The 20,415-nt window shown below is 41.9% G+C and overlaps 1 protein-coding gene across 2 annotated transcripts in view; it reads right to left on the reverse strand.

Moving 5' to 3' along the window:
• sh2b3 (SH2B adaptor protein 3) overlaps window positions 1-20,415 on the reverse strand; it is a 53,608-nt gene that overhangs the window by 15,628 nt on the left and 17,565 nt on the right. For both annotated transcript variants that reach the window (XM_086110682.1, XM_086110683.1), the window contains exons 3-4: window positions 681-782; window positions 518-606 (exon numbers count right to left, since the gene is read on the reverse strand). In XM_086110682.1, the coding sequence (XP_085966808.1) occupies window positions 518-606; window positions 681-782 (191 nt within the window). The remainder of the gene's footprint in view (window positions 1-517; window positions 607-680; window positions 783-20,415) is intronic.

The raw sequence follows: 20,415 nt of genomic DNA on the forward strand, positions 1-20,415 counted from the left end.
ATTTTATTTTGAAAATTTACCAGATTCTCTCTTACATCCGTCTACAGTATGTCACTCTTGACCCTGTCGAGGCGCACTTCTAGGTCACGTGATACGTTACTGCTAAAATGAAACCCAGGAGCTAGCAAAGGTCTTGGCAAGTTTTTTTTTGGGAAGGGGAAAAGGCCCAGCCAGTAAACAGAACGACTACGACTTTCAAGAAAAGAAGGCTACATTTAATAGACAGTATCAGGAGTCCGACCTAAAATACGGATCTATCTCAACGGGAGATTCACGTATTTTTCATGCACTTTTTATCTGCGGTGTGCAGTATCTTATTTTGAAGGCACGTTTAAACGTTACCATAATGACCAGAAAGCGTTACGGCCAGATAGGACGTTCCTCGGGTCATGATTTGTATTTATTATGTTTCGAAAATAGCAGTTTGCCTGCAGGTCATATCACATTATTTTGTTGTATTTATCCGGCCTTAACGGCCGGTCCCTGAAAATATTGTTGGCTCCATTGCGTTTCCCACCTGTTGCTGATGCATTCTTTGATCTCTGTGGTCCAGGAGCTGACCTGCTGGTCGTTGTCTGTCTCAAATATCAAACTGCCTCGGTTAACCTTTGAGGGTGACAGAGAAGCTTTTTCAATGGACCCACACAATCAAGGCGGCTCTCAAAAATGAAGCAGCGCACCTTTAAGACAAACGTGTTTAAGTTGTCGGGCATCTCCAGCCGGTTGCAGCGACGGACTTCTTGGATATCTGAGCAGTGAGTCGTCAGTTTGGGAGCTGAGGCCTAGAAGAGACAGACAGTGATGACCGTTCATTGGAATGTAAGGATGTCAGCAAACAGCTAGACGAGAATCGAAGTCACACGCGCATTCCTGTCGCCACGAAGGCCGCCCAGTGACTGGAACGCGGCGTGGAAGGCGCACGGCTCGTCCAGTAAACGCAGGAGATAAATGGCAGAAAGAAAATGGGAGCCACACGGCCGTGTTGGTGTGTCAACGGGGGAAATGAGCTCAGTACGTGCGTACGACGTGCCATCGGCATGAGCTGTCCACCCGAAGCACAGCGGGAGCTCTCCAGAAATGACTTGGTGGGCTGAATTGTGGCAAAATAACAATTGAGTTGTTGTTGAGCTCCGTGTGTCCCAAACTTCGACGAACAACGCACTGATTTGAGATCAGACCACCAAAAATGGGTGTCAAGAGTAACTATTCAGAGAAATCTGAAATTCACTGAAGAGGTTGTCATGGAACAGCGATGGCATATCTGCGGCGAGTAAAACCGAGACAGCAAACAAAATCCCTAGTTGGAGAGGTTCCATCTTGTTATTGTTTGGTCAGCGTTGGGCTTCCGTGATGATGACCGCGACGATGATGGTGATGAAAGATGTCAGCCAGCGGATGACTTGGGCTCGTCATCATGGCCTGGCGACTTTCCCTCCTTTCCCTCCCGCACCCGTCGTGTGCGCTCGGACGCACGACACCAAACATATGAATTACACGCTTTAACCTCTCACGACTGTCCGACTCGCACGCCTGCACGTGTTATTGTCAGCTGCCACCTTACACCCTCGGGGGGCCACAAGCCCGCACGCCCGGCTGACCGACTCATCCATCTGTGTGCGTGTTTACGCCGGTGGCCATGTTGGCGCTCGATTGGGCGTGTGGGCACGGCGGTTCGGCAGCGCTGCTGACATTTTAAGTCGCGCCAGTGTGTTCTCACTAAAACACATTTTTGGGGCTTTCTTGCATCCATCTTGGTCTGCCTTCGTATGAATCATTGCACCTTCATCGAATTTAACAGCCCGGAGGCTGTCATCACTCCGATGACTTTCAAATAATCTTCCCCTTTTCAGCATTTATTGATCAAATGCTTCTCTACCAGCCACGAATTTATTCAGTTTTGCTTTATGTCCAACTAAAAGCATGACCGATTTTAATAATTAGGGATGTCCCTATCACGCTTTATCACCTGAGTCCGAATCCGAATCTTTGGTTTTAAGTATCTGCCAATACAGAGAGAGAGAGAGAGAGAGACTTTCAATAATACAGTGAAACTCCTCTACAACGAAACCTACATGGGCGAAAATTCCCCCTAATGTGAACAAATTTTCATGCATGAAAGCCATTCTCACTTTTCTGCTCCCCCTATGAGGAAAAATCCCCCCTGTTCCGTTATACGAAATCTTCACTACAACGAAAACAAGTCTTCGGCAAAAGTCTAATCCAATATAACATGATTAATATAAAACAATTGTATGTTAATGTTTGTTTGTTTATTGAACATAAAACATATATACAGTAATAATTTGACAGAAAATAAGGTAGATAAAAAAAGTAAAAAGAAAGAAATCAATCTTCATTCAACACAGTTATTATGTTCAAGGGAGTAGGAAGAAGTAAAAAACCTATCTAGTCCTACCCCGTTATGTGATTGTATCTAATAAATCATTTTTATATCAATCAGAAAAGAAAAAGTAAGAAGAAAGAAGTCTACATTAAGGCTCATACTTTACCCTTAACCGTGATATTTTTACAACTTTTGGTTTGTATCGGGATTATATACTTCCACACCCTGACACTCTTGTGTCAATTTTCTCTTGTATTCATAATGGATATTTATATACCTTTCTCTATTTATCAACTTAGTTCTGATTTATCATTATATTTAATGTTTTGAATTTATCATTTTAACTCTGATTGATGTAGGTTGTTTGTACTATTTTTTTGAATTTGTTTTTGAACTCAGCAAGCGATTTACTCATTTTCAGGTCCGTTTCGAGATTATTCCACAGATTAACACCTTTGATAGATACACTTCTTTGCTTGATGTTTGTTCTTGTTTTGAGTTTTTTGAATAAGTTGGTACCTCTTAAATCATAGGTGCTTTCTCGAATTTTGAAAAACTTCTGAATGTTTTGGCAGAGCAGCTTATTGTGTGCTTTGTACATTAATTGGGCGATTTTAAAGTCAACCAGGTCATAAAATTTCATCGTATTTAATTTGATAAATAGTGGATTTGTGGGTTCCGTATATTTTGATCTATTAATAATTCGAATTGCTTTTTTTTGTAGGTTGAGAATAGGGAGTGTGTTTGTTTTGCAGGCATTTCCCCATATTTCCACACAGTAGGTCATATATGGTAATAATAATGAAGTGTATAATGTGTACAAAGATCTCTTATTTAGCACTTCCTTGGTTTTGTAGAGGATCCCTACGGTTTTGGCTATTTTTCTTTTTACGTTATCGATATGTGGCTTCCAACATAGTTTTGAGTCTATTACTAATCCGAGAAACTTGGTTTCATACGCTCTTTCTATCTCAATTGAGTTTACCATAATTTTAGCTTGGTGTTTGATTGGTCTTGTGCCAAAAACAATTAACTTCGATTTTTTCAGGTTAAGTGACAATTTATTTCTGTCGAACCAGTTTTTTAATTTGTTTAATTCGTTTTCTACGGTTGTCAGGAGCTGTTTCAGATTTATTCCAGAACAGTAGAAAGTTGTATCATCAGCAAATAGGACACATTTAAATTGTTTTGAGACCTTGCAGATATCATTTATATATAAGATGAATAGTTTTGGACCAAGCACTGACCCCTGAGGAACTCCGTGAGTGATTTTCAGTTGATTCGTTTTTTTATTGTTGAGTTGCACGTACTGATATCTGTTTTCTAAATAACTTTTTATCCATTTATAAGATACACCTCTAATGCCATATCTTTCTAGTTTTTTCAATAATATACTGTGATCTATTGTGTCAAAAGCTTTTTTTAGATCTAGGAAAACCCCAACAGTAAATTCTTTGTTGTCTATATTAGTGGCTATTGCTTCCACAAACTCCATAACTGCCATTGAGGTGGTCCGTTTTTCCCTGAAGCCATATTGATTCTCACTTAACAGCGCATGCTTTTGTATAAAGCTATCAAGTCTGCGAGAAAATAGTTTTTCTAATATTTTTGAAAATTGTGGTAGTAGTGATATTGGTCTATAATTTGAAAACCGATGTCTTTCTCCACTTTTATAGATTGGAATAACTTTAGCAATTTTCATTTTTGATGGAAAGATACCAGCTTTGAATGACAGGTTGCATATGTGCGTGAAAGGTCGCACTACATATTCTATAATCTGCTTTATTATTGTCATGTCAATATTAAAGCAATCAGTTGACTTTTTATTTTTAAAAGTTTTTATAATATTTGATACTTCTTCTTGTTTTACAGCAGTAAGGAACATCATGGAGGAGTTTTTTTCTACATATCTATTTCAAACAAGTTTGTTGGATCAGGAATTTGTTTTGCTAGGTTACTGCCGATGTTGACAAAATACTCATTAAATTCAGTTGCTATTTCTGCAGTTTTTTCCAAAATAGTATTTTTGCCTTTGATAAAATACTCTGGATAATCCATTTTTTTAGGACTATTTCTGATTACTTGGTTAAGTATCTTCCATATTTCTTGTGTGTTACTTTTATTCAGCTCTAATAGTGCATGATAATGATCTCTTTTACTGGTTCTTATAATATTTACTAGTTTATTTTTATAGGTCTTATATTTTTTTTCTGCTTCTTCAGTTCTCAATTTTAAAAACAATTTATATAAATTGTTTTTCTTTTTACATGCGTTTTCTATGCCTTTCGTTATCCATGGCTTACTTGGGTCTTTATACTTTTTGGAGACTTTAGTTAATGGAAAATGTTTATCATATAAGGAGATTATGGTAGACTGAAATACTTCAAACGCTGTATTTGGGTCTTCGTTTGAATAGACCTCGGTCCAGTTTTGTTTTTCTAGGTCTTGCTTAAAGGCGTCGGTGGAGCGTTGGGTTCTTAGTCTTATTTCTGTTATGTGAGTTGTTGACTTAGCTTTTCTATCAAAATAATTAAACATTGTTAAACAATATCAAATCAGTGTATGCTCGTATTTATGCACTATGTACAGTATTGGAATAAAAATAAAGAGTACACATATACGTTTTGTGTATGTTTACATCAGAGATAAAATTTGCTACAGTGAAAAACCCCGTTTTGAAAAAGTTCTTGCTGCAAACATGATTTCGTTGTGGAGGAATCTCACTGTTGTATTTAACCGTGACTATATTACAAATACAGTGTTACATATATAGGAAAGTTATATATTTGTCTTGTAAATCTGTGAATGGAAATTTTAGAAAACTGTGTCTTGTTACAGAACATGGGGGAGAGTAGAAAAAAATAGCATTACTGATCTAACTTTTAAACACTGGCTGCCATATTCCATTTCTCAAAAGTATTCTTCTGTGTATCATTTTTCTCGACCACAGTTACATGTCTTTCAGAGAAACAAAAACAAAAACTATTCTGTTGAATAAGAGCCCAGGGGCGCCCCCCCCTCCAAAAATGTCACAGTGCACTTAATGTAGCCGCATCTGTTATCCTATCTGTCTTCTTCTGTCCGCCCGTCTATCTCCAGTATCTATCTTCCAGCAAATTTACACAGTTTATTTAACTGGTGGGGAAATTTATACAACAATCATCACTCCCTCACCGCTCTGCTACGACTTCCCTCGCTCCCCTACTCCCCGTCCATACATGGAGCACAGACGAGGCTCGCATGTCTCTCTAGAATCAACACGGCAGCCCACGGGACAACAAGCTGTACGTCGGGGAACGCGGCGAAGAAATATAAGGACGGGCGGGTTGTTGGGAGCGGGGTGAGTGGCGTGTGAGAGAACAAAAGCGTCAAAAGGAAACAGACGAGACGGCGAGAGACACGGGAGGTGGGGTGGGGGGCTTGTAGCAAGAAAAAGGGAGTGATGGAGAGCAGAGGGGACGACAGATTCCGGGGCTTTTGTGCGCCGGATGAGTCTGAGTCCATGCGACAGCGTGTGAGCCTGAGGAATGTCTACGCTAATCCTCCACACAGACGCATGCACAAGTGCACAGAGACAAACACACGCACGCACAACGAAAGAGCAAATTAACCGTGCGGGCGCTTGATTTGCTCAGATGGGCGGTTTTTGTGAATGGACGCCACCGGTCGGAACGTCGGGTGTCTCAATCGCGGCGTCCAATATCATCAACGAGACGTGTGCTGACACAGAGGGTGGGAGGCGAGCGGAATGACTCATTTAAGTCGGACGCGATAGGGAGGAAGTGACTAAAAGTGAAGTTGCACCAGCATATCTGAGACCGCGGTCTTTATTTACACTTCAAATATGAAGTCTGTGAACGTATTTTTTTTGTCATGTGCTCTGTTCATAGAGGAAGAATGATTTAATGAAAGTAAAGGTGAAGAAGAATTTCACTTCAACAGCCCCATGTTGAGTTGCTTTTATGGAACTTCTATGAGATGAGAAGCTAACATTCTGTTCAGCTAAAGCAAAAATGTCCTCAGAGAGGCCAGGGGTGTTGATTTCTTCGACTGCAAAAAAGGACCACGAGGGATCCAAACTTTTTTGTTTTTTTTTGGTACGGGTCATAAAAATGATAAGCAACCAGCCACAGCTTGATCACACACCAAATCCACATGTAGCAAATTGCGCTAAATAGACACCGTGTAAGATCTTATTACTGCACAGGAAACTCGATTACAACACCCAATCGGTAGCCAGTAAGAGTCCACACTTGATTTTAATCTCAAAAGTGGTTACGGGATTGCTGTTTTGGTTAGCTACTGAGCTAAGTTGGTCTGAGCACTTTAGCCTTTTACATCGTCTATGAATCTCTGGGTACGCTTGAAGCCAAGCACGTTCCTTTCGTATGCGGAAATGTCGGGGTGCCAGACTCCTCCCTCGCCACGCCCTTATATGAATATGCACTCATGATGTTTTTTTTTCTCATTATATGAGATGATTAATACAATACTTGACACAATTATCATATTTATTTTAGTACAAGATAATAAACTATAAATTGAACAACACGAGTGGGAATGGGCTTTCGAGTAAAAGTAACGACAAACAGCAGATTTCAATTACCAACGTTCTCACTCAAAGAACACACGCACAAAAACTAGAATAGTCCAAATTTATAAGAAAAAAAAATAGGACGTGGGGCATCGATCAAGCAAACCGCACGGCTTGACGCGACTCCGCCGCAGGTGCGGGATCTGACGAGATCTCGGTCTTAGCGATAGTGACTCACGGCGAGGAATTTGTTGTGAGAACGTGAATGAGTTTGCGATGACTTTGAGGAACCATATGTGGCGGGAAGAGGAACAAGAAGGAGAAGAAACGAGCAGCAGATGTGCGAGTGGTTGAGCAACACATCGCGGCGCAGATCTATCTGGTGAATCAACTCCACCGGGGGAAGCGAGGTCAGAGCACGGTGATGACTGATCATCTCCTGAATAACACACACAATAAACGCTCACATACGCACATGACGTTAAATGGCTTGATGGAGCATTTATTGGACGGACGGCCACACATGAGACACGCCAAATAGTCTCTGGAGACACTCGCCGGCATCACACACACATGCTTACATACCTGTACAGTAGAGCACACACTCACACGGGTATCAAGACACAGCGAGTGAGCGCAAGTGTACAGTAAACCCCCACGGGGTGTTTTTCAGTAGCATCTCAAATGACTGATCCCATGTGTGCTTGAGTGCCTTGCTGGGTCGTTTCCGCAAAGCCCTCCAGTCATTTTTTTTTTTTACGCTTTCTCATCCGGCAACTGGTGGGAGCGAGACCCCGTTTCCAAAAGTCGAGTGACGTCAGTACACTAAGTGGGTCTGGTTCAGCGACAAAGCGGTTCATCTTAAAAAAGTTCCAAAAAGCCATCAAATATTTTTCGACGAGGGAAAAGAAAGGGTCGCAATATTAAAAATTGTGCCGGAAAAAAACTGCTAACTAGCTGCCTCTGGAAAAAAAAAAAAATCAAATCCAATCGAAATACTGTACTCCAATTGAGATTTTTTAGGTCATGAAAACATGTTTGTTTGGTTTACTTTGAGAGTTTAGAAATAAAATGTCACATTAAATATTGTTTTGTGTGTTATCAATTTAGAATGGAATTAGTCAAGTCAAGTACAACTTTATTGTCAAATGCAACGTACAGCACAGATGACATTTCTTCCCTCTCAACCAGAAAAGACAACAAGAGGAGCCGCTGCGGGTGCCCGCGCCGCCATCAAAAGCTTTTAGCTGTGGATTCCTTTTTTGCTTTTAAATGTGACATTTTTTGAGCGCTTTGAGAATAACATTTATCGCGAAAAAAATGATGCTGTACACCAGGGGTGTCAAACTCATTTTTTTTGTTGCGGGCCACTTCTGAGTTACGGCTTCCCTTAGAGGATTGGGGCAAAATCTCAACGTTATTTATTACCCATGACAATTTGACATTTCCGTACAGATTTCAGCAAGAATCATGAAAGTTGACACACATAAAATGATGTGGCGGTCCGGAACTGGCCCCTCGGGCCTAGAGTTGGACACCTGTGTTGTACACCATCAGTAAAACTGATATTTTAGTTAAATGCATTTGATTGGATAAAACAATGAAGTCAAAACTAATAAGCTTGTCATGTGAAATTATGAATGAAAATAGCCGCATGATTCGCAGATGAGCAAGTCTCGTAAGCGGGCTATATTTTGACATTGTTGCTGATAATACGACAACCATTATGACTACGCTCTCTCTCTTTTTCACACTGACTCAACTTTCACCGGGGCCTTCGAAGACACACTCACACACACTCACGCTTCCTCACCTCATGCACACCTTCACACAGCGCAGACGTGGACGAAAGTAGCTCAACAACAGACGCGGCAACAGATGTGACCGCACGACCTCGCGCCCACTAGGTCCGAAAACGCGCGGTTGCCGTACAGTACTGAGCGCGCGCACACACACCCACACTTGGGTGACACACAGGATGTTAGGAGTGCAACATGACATTCCCAGGGTCCCATTTGCAAGGCCATCGCCATGGTAACTGACTGACATGCAACATTCCGCTATCCCGATGAGGGTTGCTGTGGCCTACACTGTCCAGGGTGCCTGTGTGTGTGTGTGTGCGTGCGCACTGTATGACACCATCCGCTGGGGGCTGAGGAGACCTCGACCTTATACGTCGTAATCGGCACATCTGTCAGTGCATCCCTGGGCTGTTTGTTTCTCTCAGACTTAAAATATTCCGTATTGTTCAAAGCGTACGGTGGAACCTGCAAAGCCGAATGCCACAAAAGGCAGACATGTTGGAGTTCAATCAAAATTTGATGGAAAAGTATACCTCAGAAGTCCAACAAAACGGATCATGGGCGAGGTCAGGAATCTAAAGGATTAATTTCACACATTTTTTTGCTTTTTCGTTGGATTTTTGAATGACTTCTTTATGGCGCGATATAAGAAAAGTACAACTAAACAGACGAAGTTTAAGGAACCAAAATAAAATTTCAAAGAAAAAAAAATATATATATATACAGTACATACATATACACACACACACCCTTAACTCGTCTGTACACCAATGCATTCATAGTTGCTATAGGTTTGCATCTGTATATTTCTGCTTTTTTTGTGCGATTCCGCTACAGTGATGGCAATACTATCCAAGTGTGACGACGAGAAATCAAACTTGTTACATTGGCAAGGTTGTGCAGTACATCAGCAAAACAATCCAGTAATGCCCAAAGTACTTCTGCATTCGTCGCAATATGTAAAAGGATTTCTACCTCGCTCAAGGGAATGGCAAACGGGACCGTGACATAGCACCCGTGTTCACTTTAAACGTCAATCATGACTTTTTTTTTTAAAACGCAAGATGCCACTACAGAGCCACCAAAGATAACTGATGTTTAGGCTTCGCTTGTCCATCCATTTCATTATCGTTATACTTGTATGTAATGGTGATATACGTGTATTTAACTTTTGTCAGTAGAGACCAGGTGTAAAGATTTTTCACTAGTTTTTAGCTAGTTATGGCGGCATAAAGTGTATTCCAGGTTTGGTTATGTGAGCTTCCGCACAGAGCAAATTACAGATTACAGTTGAGCACCTAACCAGTCATACACCGCTGAGTCTATAAACAAATTATTTTTTTCTGCTTTACATACATATAATACACAAAACAATATGAACTCCAGATCAAAAACACCTTCCAGAACCCTCTTCATGACACATTGGTCAGGTGGCGTCAGAGGGCCAGTAGTTTTACTTTATTTTGGTTTTATTGTGTTGTATCATACAGTTCTGCACTTTTTTTAAGCATTCCCTCACAGCATGCATCGCAGCAAACTGCAACCACAGAAATAACCACATTTGGAAATGAATATCCCTCGGACAGTGATAATCGCAACTGAACACGATTATCTTGGTTAAAAACAGAATGTTTGATACAATTTTTCTATCGGCTCTCGTATCAATTGCATCCAAACAAGAGTCCGCCGAGTACATTTCAAAAACATGCCTTCAACTGAGGTAGTTTCGATCTCTTCATATTCACTATCAGCACCATCTGTGGCAGGGAGGAGGATGTGGTGACAGAATGCACATTTACTAACCTTTTGAAAAGCGCGCACACACATGCTGGACGTGCAAAACTGATCGAAGAGAGTGTTCTAGGAAATCGGCGGAGGTAGATGAATAAATGTGTCAGTTGGCGTCTATATGGGCTTCTGAGAAATAGTGACGCGCTGGTGAAACATGCACAAGTTAAAAAAAAACACCCATGCGCGCACACACCCACCCACACACACACACAAAAGATTCACAGAAGCCAACTTAGCTCCTATTTGATGAATTAGCGGTGATATTACCGCTGATATACACTTCGCACTTTTCAAGATCTTTGGCTCAAACACAACCACCAAGTGCATTGTAAAAATTGTGATTCTTGACCTTTTTTTTTTTTGCCAACACTTGACATGAGTTCAATTCATTTCGTGACTATGCTCATAACTCAAAACACGCTTACAATTCATCTTTCCCCGTTAAAATGAATGGAAATGCTGTTCCACCATAACACCACTCTAAAAAAAAAAAGTCACATTTTTGTTTGTTTTTAATAAGAAATAAAGCGCTTGAAAACATTGCACTCTATAAAAAACATAATGATAACATAAAGAAATAGAATGTAATGAATTCAACTTGTTTTTTTGCTTCCGTTCAGTGTGCTGCTCCTTCTGGTGTGTGTGTCTTAGCCACCTGGGGCTAATTATTAAATATATATATTTTTTTAAACTCACTGACTGTGTCAGCTAAACTCACATATGTTAAGCAGGAATTGGTCTTTTTTATGCCTGTGTGTATTATATTATCTGTCTAAATGTTTTGCTCCCTCATTTATGTTGTGTTTACATTGTGTTAGCATTAAGCTAACCGGACATTCGTATGGCAAAGCTACGTGGTTGTTTTAATTAAATACACGGGAAATTCAATTTGCTTTTTGTTTAGTTTGTAAACTCTGGTTGGAAGTTGCAACAGCCTGAAGCCACTTTTTGGATTGGATTGGATTGGATACAACTTTATTGTCAAATTTTGGAAGAATTCGTCCCTATCTGACAAATGCTACTTGTAGTTAAGTTGGGTTCACTGCCACAATACGGTGCTCGCATCTCAGATTTTTACTCGCAAGTCAAAGCAGACTCCTGCACCTCCAACTTGTGTAATAAATTTGGTGGCATCATTTTGACCATTTTTTTGTTGTTGTTGTTGAGGTCCATCCAAAACAAATAAATCAAAACTTGAGAGTGGCGCAGAATGATCGTGAGCTCAGCATCCACAATGTTAGCACGCTTGACGCACACAGAGACAAATACCGTATTTTCACGACTATAAGGCGCCATTAAAAGTCTAAAATTTTCTCCAAAATGGACAGGACGCCTTATGATGCGGGGCGTCTTGTCTATGCGCTGAGTTCCAAAACCTGACTGACAGCCGACGCTGTTTATATAGAGAAAAGGCGGAAGTGACTGTGGACAGGCATGCGGCAAAGAAGTCGGCCAATCAGTGAAGGGTGGGCGTGTATATATACATATATGGAGAGAAAGAGAGAGAAAAGGCAGACGTGAGTGACAGGCATGCGGGGAAGCAGGCCGCCAATGAGTGAAGGGTGGGCGTGTAAGTGGATGCTAAAGCGACGCTACAAGCAGGTACCAACACCTGTATAGAGTGTGGCTATGTGCATTGTTGCAAAACAACTTCGGTTTTGGTTTCTAAGAACCCCCGAAAATAAATTCTACAAAGAGACACGCCTACGAAGCTCAGTTCAAACTTCAAGCCATCGGTTATGCTTTTGGCATGCGTGCCCATCTCACAGCAGCGGTGAAAAACCAAGTCAAGCAAATGAACTCTGAGCTTGCCGTTATTACCGGAGGCTTGACTAAAGAACTCCAACCGCTGGACATCGGCATCAACCGGGCGTTCAAAGTAAAGTTGCGAGCGGCATGGGAACAATGAATGATCGATGGCAAACACAACTTTACAAAGAGTGGGAGGCAGCGAATTATAATTTGCGAATGGATTGTGGCTGCTTGGACGAACGTGTCTGCTTGCACTGTTGTTCGAGTTTTTGGCAAAGCCGGCATCATTTCTGTGCAATGAGAGTGACTGACAACGAGAGGGAACACGGCGTTTTTGATGGATTACCGGTACTTGCACAATTGTTCAATTCTGATACAGAGGATGAGGACTTTGATGGATTTCTGGGTGATGATTGATCGAAAAACGTGAGTACATTGTACGATGGCTGAATAAAATACAACGGAACTCCGTTTTGCTTCGTTGCCTTTTTAAAAACGTGTTTTTAGCTTGTATCTGTATGTCTTGGCATGCTACCGTATGCTACAAGCTAACGTGTTTTTAGCGTGCGCGCATGCATGCCGTATGTTTAAGCTGCCGTATGTTTTACCACTTTAAAATCGCGCCCAATAATACAGTGCGTTTTGTCTATGTGTAAAATACAGAAATAGCACCCATTAATGAGACTGCGCCCAACCATACGGTGCGTCGAATGGTCGTGAAAATACGGTAGTCATTTTTTTTTTTTAAGTCCCCATTTAACCTTGTGATTTCTCTCTTTTCATACACGACATGTTTTGCCAGGAAAGATTTGTGGCACTGACATACTCTGCCATAAACGTCTCAGTTTATTGAGCACGTATGCCAGCATGGAACATCATCGTCATCATTCCAGAAAATCAAGAGGAACTTTTCTCGTCTTCCGACTTCATTCAACTCGTCTCACAAAAGAGCATAAGTTGCGTGTGTTCACATTCGACTTTGCATGCCTGTTAAGGGCGTGTGCTCATGCTAAAGTTCAAACGAGAGAGCAAAATTTGATGTGGGGCTATTTGAAGAATTAGCAATGTCATAAGATTCCTCCAAGATAACAGTCTGTCAAAACACAGAGTCCACTTCAACTGGAATACAGCGCACCAAGGATTTGGAAAAAGATGGCTGCCTTAGAAATTGAGGGGTTTTTTGTTGGTAAAATAGGTCATACACTTTTGTAATCGATTGTTTTTCCCCCCTAAATATTATGGAAGATTTTAAAGGCCTTTGAAGTGCTCATTTCATTTTTAATTCCACAAGGATATCAGCCATTTGCCCTGACATTGGCCATTTTGCTATTCAAATATAGCTAAGCTTTTATTTTCGCTCTGAAATCCCTATTTTAAAAACGGCTCGGCAGAGTGAGGGGAGAGGCGGAGTTTGTCAGACAGTGGAACTTTCAAAAACGTTCAACACTTCAAAATGATTAACATTGCATCCAGACTTAATATCAAATCAGACAGCTATATTTTGACCAGTGCTGGCCCTTGCAATATATTCTTGCTTTAAGATTTGGGGGCGGGGTTTAGTTCCCCTTTAATGCTACACAATGTCATTATTGTTAGGATGGTGTAGTGGTTCACTCTCACTTCTGTAGAGGCAAACGCGAGTCAGTTCAGTGATCTCTATATGTGCTCTGTGATTTAACTAGTGACCACTCTGGCTAGTGGATAACCTATAGGAAATGGTAAGCAGTGTAAAAAAAAAAAAAAATGAATGGATGGGATTTTCAAAATCGCTGTTTCAAACACAAACGCACTCACACACAAAAAAAAATGGAAGAAACAATAAAGCATATTAGTATTATTCAATGGTTGAATATGATTGTTTAATGCTACTTGAGCAAGCTGGAATTCGCGTTGAAATTCCTCATTCTTGTTCAAAATGTTAAAACAGCAGAGAGCGCCGATAAGTCTGGATCTAAAGTTTGTTCGGCACTGATTGTTCGTCTCTATATCTCGATCAAGGACAAACATGTGACCAAGTGCAGATCTGTCCCGATCACAATTGAATCCCATTAAGACAAACAAAAAGGCATGAAACTGTCCTGTCAGGTTTTTTTCTTTTGTTTTGTTTTGTTTTTTATGAAAGGGACCGGCCAACCCGCCATCCTTTCTTTCCTCTTTCGGCATGTTTGAACAAACATTCTAATGCACTTCTGCTCCTCTTGACTTCACTTCCCGGGTTCAGCTAAGCCAGAAGCACGGCCGCGCTGGGAGCGAGATCAAGCCGTGATAAGATTTTCCACACCAGCGTTAACGCCAAACATGACTAGCCAGGGTCAAACTCTGCCAACATGTTGAAAAAGGCAGTTTGCTTCGAGAGGCGGACATGCTCCACTAGCAAGAGGGATTTTTATTTATTTTTTAACATTCTGTTTGAAGTGAGCAGCCCACAATAACAAGTAATTGACACTAATGTACAGTAATGGAAACCTGAAAGAATGAGCGGAGCATGCTTATGAGCTGGGTGAGATTGCGCAGCTCCTGCACAATGAAGAAATCGTGCATGATGTGAACATGACAAGAACAAAGCAAACACACAGCTTTTGAGGCACGACAACAGTTGGGGTTCAACTCCAACGTTTACCACTTATTACCTTCATACTCAACAGTGATATTCACACCACTACGTGTACAATACACAATTATTAGATCGGGTTTTATGGCTCCTCGAGATGATTTTCTCTTTGTGAGACTGTCAAAATGGCTCACACCGATCCCCCATTAAAATCTGCTTAGAACTGATGCTCATTGGACGAGGAGAGAAAAACAAAAATCTTTAAAAAAAAATTTGGGGGGAAAAAAAACATTGATAAAAAATATCTGCCAATATGTGAATCCGAGCGGCCTGGTGTTCCAGTGGTTAGCGTGTCAACCTCACAGTGCGGAGGTACCGGGTTCAATTCCAGCTCCGGCTTCCTGTGTGCAGTTTGCATGTTCCTGCGTGGGTTTTCTCCGGGTACCGCGGTTTCCTCCCACATTCCAAAAACACGCATGGCAAGCTGGTTGAACACTCTAAATTGTCCCTGGATGTGAGTGTGAACATGGATTTTTGTTCTTTTAATAACTAGTGCTAGTTCATAATTTTGCTCACTTAAGTCAGATGACCGTCATGAAAAAAGTGGTCATATGATAAGCAGTTAGCTTGCTGAGAAATGTCTTCAATGTTGACTTCATGAACGTAAAATAATAATAAGACGTCGATGAAGAATATCAAATGTCTAAAGTTTGGTGGCACTGCGAACTCATGACTAAAGGGTTTGGACAAAGGAAAATTGTTGGTTGAGGCTTTCGCGCAGCTTTACTTTGGGGGCTTTCCATATATAGCTCAGCGGCGTCGTGTTTCATTTGTGTTTTGGTTGTCACACATCCATCCCCGAGAAGAAATTAAACACAATTAATCCCAAAGAAATAAAAACGGGCACACACATGGGTTTATACATTAAAAAAGGCCGCTTGCCGACCCCCTCTTGCAGAAAGAGACACTAGAAAGAAACGAGAGCAAGATGTGACAAACATCTTGACCACATGACTCTAACCACTTCACTTCCTTTAGATGTTTCTCTTGATTTCTGTCACACCGAAACACATGTGCAAACTGAATGATGTGCAATTTTAAGGGCTCTTCAACAGTCAAAGTTAAGCTTACGGCTCATTGTTGCGAGCAGGGGGGAGTGTCGAGCCCATCTCCTAAAGAGAATCCAATTCCAAGTTGTATAGCTAGAAAACTGTTAAAAAGAAAACCACACACAGTAATTGGATGAAACGCAATATTTAAACAACAAAAATGCAGTACACCCACCCAAGAGCTGTCTGTACCCTCCCGTCATATCAAGTAAAAGTGGAAGTGCACAGAGCTTTAAACGGGATATGGGACAAATTTCTTCTAAACAACTTACTACCAACACATTGTTGTCATTACCATGTCACTTTTTTTTTTTTTTTTTTTGCCCCATGTACTGTTAAAGTTTTTTTTTTCCCCAAGTCAGGAAACATGACGGGTGACCAGATAGTAGCCCTACCACTGTGTTTTTTACTCAAATTAGAGAAACAAGTGTCGGCAATGTCCATCCATCTATTTTCTGATCCGCTTTATCCTCACAATGGTCGCGGAGCGTGCTGGAGCCTATCCCAGCTGTCTTCGGGCAGTAGGCGGGGGACACCCTGAACCGGTTGCCAGCCAATCGCAGGGCACACAGAGACGAACTGTGAGGTCAATGCGCTAACTACTCGATTACCGGGCCGCCCTGTATGCAATGTATACGTACTAAATCACATAGTGCTGCTAGCTAACTGTACACGCATGTGCGGGAGGGACTCCCTTTCAAGAAAAATGGTACAAAATATACGTACTCACTGTAAGGGGCTGGTTTGTCCATGAACATGCACACTGTGAATGTGTGAGGAGCTGCCGTATGGAAATAAGTCGTCCTATCCAAGAAACTAGGGTTGCGATCTGTTCAGATTTTACGACTACCTCGAGTACGATTTTTTTCCCTGTGCTGTGCTCATTTAGATCGCCTTTATCACATTTGGTTTACTCGCAGAAGACCGCGCTTTGTAGCAACCATAGACCTCTCCGCCACAACCCTAAACCTAAGATCCTACAAACGCCCCTGTTTGTGAGAGCAATTTTTGTTCGAGGTTGTCACTCATTGAATCCAAATGAGCTTAAATGTTATTGCTAGCCACAAATCAGCTCATCGCGTCGCTTTTCTTGATAATGGTGAAAACTGCCAAAGACTTTTTCCTTTCTCATGCAATAATCGAGACACCAAACATTTTGCATATGTCATAAATTTTCTGGAACCAGCCGGCAACCACTTCGGGGTGTACTTCGCCAAGTGCCCCAAGACAGCTGGGACAGGCTCCAGCACACCCACGACCCTCGTGAGAATAAGCGGTTCAAGATAACGGATGGATATCTGACAGGGGTAGCCCCCGAACCAGACATTTTCTACAACAGTAGCATGGATGAGTAAAAGGTCGAGCGAACCTATTCTGGCTCCCGAAGAGCCGTGTAACATCTGTTTTCTGTTTCTATAGTGACAGAACTGCTTTATTTTGTAAAGTCAATTTGTAATTGTGAAGGGCACACCGGATGTTGTTGCGTGAGACACTTCCTGTTTCACGTTGTACGGTGAAGCTTCGAAAGATGGACTGCGACTTCGTGTTCTAAGCCAAGCACAGCCTGTAGGTGTATATTATGTAAATTTATGCCATATTATTAATTAGTGGGGCGTGTTCACTGTGAGTTTACATTTTGAAAGATGTTGCGATTGTTTACGGTTAGCATTTACGATAGCGATTAGCTGATTAGCTTGCGAACGTTCGCAACAGGAGCGCAGTCACGCGTTCGTCAGACAAGTGGGGCACATTGTTTTTTTAACCGCGTTGTATTTTGCAACAACGTCTAAGTGTTTTTATGTGTGTCTGTTACAGTTTTACACCTTCTTGACTCGCCTCTTACGGTGAATAAATTGCAAGAAACATCAACGGGTGTGGTCACTGAAGGAGTTATCTGTCTGCCTAGCCGCAGCGGGGACGTGGCGAGGGCGGAACAGAACCTTTAATACGAATCCATCAGTTCGGTAACAATATCAACAATGACACACAAAAGATCCTTCTGTGAGACCAGATTATACAAGAATTGTATCATCTTCCGACCCAAATCGTTCCCGTTCCTTCTTTCCGATCTTTGCGCTGCCGCCAGTCTCTTTCATGTCATCCAAATAGCGCGCTTCTAGTGTCTCTTCTCGGGCTGCTTGCATTTGGTTTCTGCTTCAACTGGTTGGGCCCGTGATTACGAAGAGCTTTAGTTGTGGCACATACAACGAGGGGGCTAATTAACACGGCATGTTGCCATATAAGAGACTAAAGTAACAAATAACACATAACAGCTGGATCAGGCTGATCAAAAACTACTTTCCGCAGATGCTTACAAACGGCCTTTCGTATCCTTTGCACAGGTGTGCGTTACAACTTATTTGGATGACAACGATTTAAAATCCAAACAAATAGCAGGTCCACGAGCATTCTGGAACGGTAGCCCGTGTTTCCGGAGATAATGTATGACAAATTTTGCAGTCGGCCCCATCGATCATATCGGTGCAGCAACAACGCCACATGAGCCTCGTTTCAAATCTTTGTCTAGTCACTGGAGCATTTAGAGGAGGCATCACGCAAGTCTGATTGGCTCTGATACACTGCCAATACACGATAGAACATGGAATAAGTGCAGAGGCAGCGAAAGACAAGTTCAGGAAAAAAAAAAGCATAAAAAGAAACCATGTGGGAAATATTAGGGCGAGAAAAGCTGGAACAGACACACATGCACACTCACACACAGCTGAGATGCGATTAGGACAAAAAGCCTACAGGAGGTCTGAGGAAACACATCCGCTGAGAGATACTCGGCCGTCGGTGGGAACTGGAGTGACTTTTGGAAGGGAGCGACACCGCAACTTTCCTGGCAACATTCTGAGCTTGTCGGCAACCTTTTTGTGTGTGTGCACGCATGAGATGAAAGGAACACGAGCACTCGTACTGCGGCGGGAGCGAGTCAAAAAGCTGACAGGCGACAATCTCAAGGCTAAACACGCCAAAGAAACTAGCAGTGAGTTCATACTGCACATTCGTTCCCGGAGGCACGGGCCACTTTAATTTAAAACGGAGAGGAGAGGAATGTAAATTGTTTACAGGTTTTCGGGGGTCAGTTTGTCCTCTTTAAGATACTGAAGCTAAGGACCGAGATGATATGTTGCCATCGGAGATGTTTCCGTCCTGACTTCCGTCCTTTCAGCTGAAATGACAAGATTCACTTCTGCAGGAAAGCATCTTTGGCCCGACTCTTTTGTCAACACACATTGCGGAGGGAAAACAAACCGAAAGCCCACTTAAGTGAGCTTTTAGTTATCGCGGTCGCAACAAATCAACTATTCGGGGTCACCCATTCGGTCGTTTACACTGATAAATAAGGATTGCGGCACGCTGAAAAGGGGTAGAAATCTCGCAAAAATTCCAGCGAAAAAGTTGTACATCTGAAATATACTTTATAAAGTGTATTGGAGTAAAAGTACATAAAGTGTACTTTTGCATACTCAACTGCAACAAATTACGTTTTAAAAGTTTACTGTCTGTATACTTTGCAGTACAAGCCAAGTTTACTGAAGCATACGTCTGCGAATTTTATAAAATTAGAATATTTAAAAAGTACACTTAAAGTATACTGCCTCCAATTTAGTATGACAAAAGTTTACCGAGGCCGCCAAATTGGATCCATGGCTTGGCTGTGCTTAGAAATTTTGTCCATAAAGGTGATGAACAGAATTTGTGACAAAGAGTTCAACGCACAAAACCGACATACCGGCAATAATGTGGACCGAATTCGGACACCGTTTGTACGGGGGCCGTACAACCCGTACCTGGGAGCACCAATAACCTTCGCTCCTTCAGCACATCCCACAGGACTCCCCAATCGAGACAATCAAATGCCTTCTCCAAGTCCAGTGGTCGCCGGCCAATCACAGGGCAGATCGACAATCTACCAGTCACACTCACATTCACACCTTCGGACAATTTAGAGTTTTTAAAGCCCCAAACATGCACGTTCTTGGAATGTGGTTAGGAAGCGGTAGTCCAGAGAGGAAAAAACATGCAGACACGGGGAGAACATGCAAATGGCACACGGGCAGGCCGAAAGCAAGATTCAAACCTCAGAAATGTGAGGCAGATGTGCTACCCACTCTTCCACTGTGCTGCCCTGATAGATAATAATACAAGAAAAAGAAACACAATAAACGCAATGAGGTCAGTTGCCTACAGGAAATCGATGTAAATAATGTTGAGGCCACAGACTTGCATTACACAATGCACCGTTCCATTATCTGGCCTTCGATCTAAGACAATGCAGAAGTGAAACAGCCTTCGGTTTTGCCTACAATGACAAAAACACCCTTGATGCGCTCGGAAAGACCGCATTTGCTTTTTTTATTCACTGTCGCATTGGCGCTTGAACCCCATTGTCATCGCAGGCTGTGTAATCAGACAGATCATCTGGTGGGATGATTAAATTGTCTGATTCTTCTCTGGACTTGTTGCAGCTGCGTCACGGCTGGAACGACATTATCAGTTCCCAAGCAGCTTCCTCTTTTAGCTAA

Source organism: Hippocampus guttulatus, chromosome 5, assembly GCF_054856545.1.
Source record: "Hippocampus guttulatus isolate MCC_2025c chromosome 5, RoL_Hgut_1.0, whole genome shotgun sequence".
NCBI classification, from domain to species: domain Eukaryota; kingdom Metazoa; phylum Chordata; class Actinopteri; order Syngnathiformes; family Syngnathidae; genus Hippocampus; species Hippocampus guttulatus.